The 5,832-nt window shown below is 40.4% G+C and overlaps 1 protein-coding gene across 1 annotated transcript in view; it reads left to right on the top strand.

The window, feature by feature from the left end:
• TTN (titin) overlaps positions 1-5,832 on the top strand; it is a 312,981-nt gene that overhangs the window by 138,934 nt on the left and 168,215 nt on the right. The window contains exons 120-127 of the mRNA XM_019522860.1: positions 346-429; positions 947-1,024; positions 1,190-1,273; positions 1,693-1,770; positions 1,984-2,064; positions 2,217-2,300; positions 2,631-2,729; positions 5,779-5,828. Of these exons, the coding sequence (XP_019378405.1) occupies positions 346-429; positions 947-1,024; positions 1,190-1,273; positions 1,693-1,770; positions 1,984-2,064; positions 2,217-2,300; positions 2,631-2,729; positions 5,779-5,828 (638 nt within the window). The remainder of the gene's footprint in view (positions 1-345; positions 430-946; positions 1,025-1,189; positions 1,274-1,692; positions 1,771-1,983; positions 2,065-2,216; positions 2,301-2,630; positions 2,730-5,778; positions 5,829-5,832) is intronic.

Here is a 5,832-nt window from a genome sequence, read left to right as displayed (position 1 = left end):
TTTTCTGTCTTCCCATATCATTTACATATACCAGTCTCCACCAGAAAAATACAATGTCAAAACTACTCAAGTTTCCTCCACCAATGGCTCTATCCTCCAGAGTTAAAACACTAATGCTAGTGCATCTCTATAGTTTTCCCTTAAGCAACTCACATTCATAACTACCCGTTTAAAAAGCAGTTATTATTTCGTATATATTGATGGCATAGTGCCTATTTGATCAAATAGATCAATTTAATTTTTAATTTTAGTTTGTGAATGTGTATAATATGTTGAAAATTGTCTACACTATTTTCTAAATAATTTAGCAAACTCCTAAATATTTACACTGCTATATCTTTAAAGAGCCTGAGGTGCCAAAGAGACCCGTGCCAGAAGAAAGGAAACCTGTTCCTGTTCCTAAAAAAGTGGAGGCCCCACCAGTTAAAGGTACTCCATCAGCCTTGGGAAAAGCAAGAACTTTTTGTCTTTTGTTATCTTAATTTTCTGGAATCTTAATTAACTGTATACTTCTGTTCTTGTGTTATCATAATATACCACCTACAAGACTTATTCAAGAATTATGCATGCTCCAATTTAGTTCACATAAACATTATTTGTTTCAATTCTTATCCTATGACTATTCCTTTGTCTGTTTTTTGTATTTAGATTGTGGTTTTCTGTGCTAGCCTGGATCTTTTTTACTATTTTAAAACACCATAGAAAATTGTGGTGTTTTAGTAATAATAAAAAAGCATTGCACTGCAAATAGTTTTCATTCATTTGTAAGTAGTTTGCTACATGTCTTAATGCTGTGCAACTTGCTGTTTAGTGTGATGGCTCCATAATTTGCTTTCTTCAGTAGTCTCATGGTATGTATGTTTTATAAAAGAATCTTTTAATCCTGTGCTCTGCACAACCATTCTAAAAACTTAACTACCACCATTTTTAAATGATTTCTTTAAAGTGCCTGAAGTTCCAAAGAAACCTGTCCCAGAAAAGAAAGTACCTGTTCCAAAGAAAGAAGCAGCTCCTCCAGCAAAAGGTACATTAACTCTTGCCCTACTATGTTCTGTCTTCATCATTAATTTAATTTTAAATATAAGCAGGTTACATGTACTCATTATATCTGTTTTGCTCCTAATATTTATCTCAATAATTTTCAAAACCCTTAGGAAGATTATTTAAGCCTGTTTTAATATCTTTAAAGTGACTGCAGTGCCTAAAGAACCTGTGCCTGAAGAAAAAGTACAAGTTCCTGTTCCCAAAAAAGTGGAACCTCCACCTGCTAAAGGTACATTTGATGATAGACTGCACATGTGACTCTTTGCTTTAAATGGCTTTTAACCAGTGCACATAAAAACAGGTTTATGTTTTAGTGACAACACCATAGCAGTGTGGTGCAACAACTTAATGCTACCTGGTATGCTTGTAAATAACTCTTCCTTTGATTAAATAATTCAATCATAAGATAGTTTTATTCATTTTCTAAATACTATGGTTTGGTTGGGTGATTTGCAGGGGATTGGTTTTATTTCTCCAAAAACATATTTTCTTTTTGTAAACCATCTATATATTTTAAAGTGTCTGATTGCTGGATTACCTAGATTATCTTTCTTGATATTCTTATGAATGAATGCAGTTCTACAGTTATCTCCTCAGTAAGTCTCCTCAAAACTATTATTCAATATTCTTAAATTTAATATTTTTAAGTGCCTGAGGTACCGAAGAGGGCTGTCCCAGAGGAAAAAGTTACTATTCCCAAAAGAGAAGAGGTTCCACCACCTAAAGGTACATCTTTTCTTGATAGCCAAAGTTCCTTATTTGTTTATTTTACTTTTGGCTTTATCTGTTCCTTGAATATGTGGTTAGTCATTAAAATTAGTTATTTTATCTCAGTAAGTATTATATACTACATAATTTTCATCATAATTATGGTTTAGACAAAATCTTAGGACAACCATAAATATTATTTAAAATTATTGTAATTAATATTTTTTAAAGTGCCCGAGGTGCCTAAAAAAGCTGTTCCTGAAGAAAAAATACCGACTGTTCCTAAAATAAAAGAGGCTCCACCTAAAAAAGGTACATTTTTCATTTGCTTTTGTTTGTATAAAAGTGTTGGTCTATGTTCATTTTGATTATCTGCTGTAAATGTGTAACTCTGTGTAATGTCAAGTGTCTCTTTTGCCCATTTTCCATTTTGAAAATCCTAAACCTAAATAATGTCTTTAAAGTACCTGCAGTGCCTAAGAAAGTTGTACCTGAAGAAAAATTACCTGTTGCTGTTCCTAAAAAAGTTGAGGCTCCTCCAGCTAAAGGTATGTTTCCTGACAGCGTGGCAAAATGTGTGATACTTAATACCTTCTGTTTATTATGAAGTTTATACCTTCTGTTTTTTATGAATGACCTTTTACTATATTTGTGCTCCTATTTGGAGTGCTGTATTAGTATTCTCTGTTACTGCAAGTGAATGTATTTTGTGTGTGTTGTGCAATCCTATATCAAATGCTACTTTAATCTTTTGTACTTCTTTTATGTAGTTATCAGTGTCCATAAACAGATCTTCAAAAACTAGTCTTAGCAATCTGAACTAGTCTCTTTATATTAAAACTAGAAATTCACACATTTAATATTAACATCTTTCAAAGTGCCTGAGGTACCCAAGAGAGCTGCTGTTGAAGAGAAAATATTTATTACAGAAGAACGAGTATCTGTTGCAATTCCAGAGGAGGTCCCATTACCTGAAGGTACATTGCAAATAGAGATAATTTGTGAGGAAAGTAACTTCTGTAGACTGCCCTTGTGTGCACTGTGTTTTGTTGTTCAAACCCCAGTCGCTCCTCTTGGTTGTTATGTGTAAGCTTTTGCATTACAACTTTTTACAATCTCCAGTCAAGTCAGAGCCTCCTGCATGCTGCTCATCTCTTCAGTCCTTGGGCCATGGTCCAAAGCCTACTAAAGTCACGGGGAAGACCCCCATTAAGTGCAGCAGTCTCTGCCTCAGGCCATTAATGAGGTGACAGTGAAACTGAGATTTTTTGGATAATGGCACCTTGCAGGATTGGACCTGTAAAATCTCTGTCCGTTCACAAGAGCTGTATCCATCAATATGTCACACCCATGCAACAACACTTCCTATTTCCTTTGCACTTTAACTCTCTCATCACCTTTTTGTGTCAGATCCTGTAATACGTCAAACCTATAATGTCCCAAAGGAAGACTTCAGGCCTGTCTACACTGTCACTGTGCCATGGCCAAGAAACATGACCACCTACTCAGGCTTGCTCAGCACATGAGAAATCCTAGATATAAGCCATCTTTAGAGCATCCCTGAGCAGAAGCACGTCCAAGGCTGAGATCTTTGTGTCACTGGAGCAGTCACTCAGGACTTTTCTAAGTTGGCTGCACTGTCTCATTTGGGGGATTTGGCACAGAGTGGCCTCATCTATGTGAGACACTGACTGCACAGTCATTACTGCACAGTCATTTAGTACTTGTATACTGCATTGCTGTGCAGTAGAGTCTCCGCACAACTTCATGGTGATGCTGACTACTCAGTAGCTCGTTACTCCTGCACAGTAGCTTTGCCTCATGGCTCATGCCCTGCAACACTACTGTGCAGTAGTAACAAGCTACTGCGCAGTAAGTGCCTTGCACAGATGCAGCCAGTTGGAGCAAATGGGAAGGGTTTGTTTCTCAGCTGGCTCTTGCACTCAGTGGGTGTGTCTACACAAGACACTACATTGCTGTAGCGACAAGCTATGGTGATGTAGCTCATCACTATGGCAACGTAGCATCAGCAGGCACTAACCATGACGCCACCACTACTGCGCAGTAGCAAATGTGTAGTGGGGTGCACATGTAGATGTTCCCAGTATGAACCTATTCCTATACCCCATTAATGAATAGCCATTCAGTTCTGGATAGTCTACACATTTTTTTTCAGGATGCTGCAAAAGCCAGATTTTGAAAAGTAGACACCTAAATTTCCCTGATGTTGTATACATAAATCCACACAATCCTTTTGGTTTGCACCTTCACAAAATGACCCATTACCCTGCCACAAGTTGGATTTTTCTCTCATACATAATATGCTTGTTCACAGAACCTGCCCTTTTACTTTATACTAGTTCTTCTTAACCTGCACACAAAATGAGATAGAATTATTTAATTCTTTCGTGCTGTTTCCCCTCTGTAGGCACTGTCATGGGAAGTTTAGGAAATTATGGCATTACATTGAAATTACAGGTGAACAATGTGACTTATTTGGCATATGGGGAAACACTGAAAGTGTGTTTTATCTAGTGCATAAAGCAGAGCATTTATAGCAAAGCAAATACAGGCTAAGTACAGATATTCCAAAAGCCCAAGACAGAATCAGTCAAACCTTTGTGGGTTTCTCTCAGCTGCATAGATTGGATCGGGAGTGAACGGAACACACGTTCGCCCTGCAATGATGGGGTAGGAGGGGAATGCAGATGCCTCCATTGGCTGAGGCCAGAAGGTAGAGGATACTCCTGCATGCCAAGGGCAGCTGAGTGCAGCCAAGCTGGGGCAGTCCTTAATTGGGTGCCAGGCACACATTCCCAGTCCCCAGCTATCAACATAGACCCTCCCCCATGCCCAGCCCTAGGCTTCCAGGAGAGCTCCAAAGCAGTTCATCATAACATATTGCCCCCCTGCTGCCATGGACCAGGCTGCTGGCCATGCCATAGTGACCCCCTCCGGGGCTCTCCTGGAAGCCTTGTGTTAGGTGCAGGTGAGGGTCCATGGTGACAGCAGGGGGTTGAGGACATGTGCCTGACAGCCAGTCAGGGGTGGCCTGGCTCTGTAGAAGGAATGATTGGGCTCCAAGGGGCCTGATCCTTCCTTCTATGGCATGCTTCTGTCCCCACTGCCTAGCGCAAGCCTCCCAAGCTGACCAGTGCATCTTTTCAGAGCTCAGCACCAGCAGCAACCAAGGGGCCTGATCCTTTCTTCAGTGGAGTGTCCCCACAAGCCTCCCAGGCTGCTGGGCACAACTTACCAGCTGCTGCTGGTGCCTGCTACCCAGCAAAAGCCCCTCAGACTGCCTGCTGCATCTTGCTGGAGCTCAAAACCAGCAGCAGCCAGCAAGATGCACCAAGTAGCATGGGAGGCTTATGCCAAGCTGCAGGCACAGGGATGCTTTGTAGAAGGAAGGATTGGGTCCCTCAGCTGCTGCTGATGCTAAGTTCTGATCCTTTTTTTCTATGAAGTGCTTCTATTTCCACTCCCCAGCATGAGTCTCCCTTTCCCCCACCCCACTCCCACCGCCTGCCTACATCTGTGCTTGTCAGATCTGTGACAGCCCAGAGCAGCCAAGCATCCAGTGAGTGCAAGCACATCTCCCTGTGAAGGGGAGGCTAGCTGGGGGGAAGACCTCAAAGGCCACTGGGATGCTGGCAGTCAGTGGCCTAACATGAATCAATAGGGGATCTGGGACAGAAGTTCGATAGACTTGTCTAACCTAAATTGATTAACTGATATGACATGGATCCAGGTCTATTGTAGATCAGGTTCTGCCATTTTTAAACCAGTCTGGGTGCACTGAATTTCTGTTCTGCTACAGGTTTAGACCAGTTTTTGGTCACTTATACCAGTTTGTGTGTAATGTCTGTACCTGTCCATAGGTGTACAAAGTACTTTATTTGTTATGTGCATATATGTCTGTCTGTATGCATTTATGTAGCTCTAACTTTGACCTCAAAATATTGTTATACATCTACCACAACAATTATGATACAGATATACTAATAGCAAACCGTATCTTTAAAGAACAAGAAGTGGAAGAATGGACTGAAGAAATGGAAGAGGTGTCGATTTCTGTTT

The sequence above is a fragment of the Gavialis gangeticus genome, unplaced genomic scaffold (assembly GCF_001723915.1).
Source record: "Gavialis gangeticus isolate Ggan-Ray unplaced genomic scaffold, GavGan_comp1, whole genome shotgun sequence".
Classification (NCBI taxonomy): Eukaryota; Metazoa; Chordata; order Crocodylia; family Gavialidae; genus Gavialis; species Gavialis gangeticus.
The sequence above is the reverse complement of the archived record's forward strand: the minus strand, read 5'-3'. Positions and strand labels throughout refer to the sequence as shown.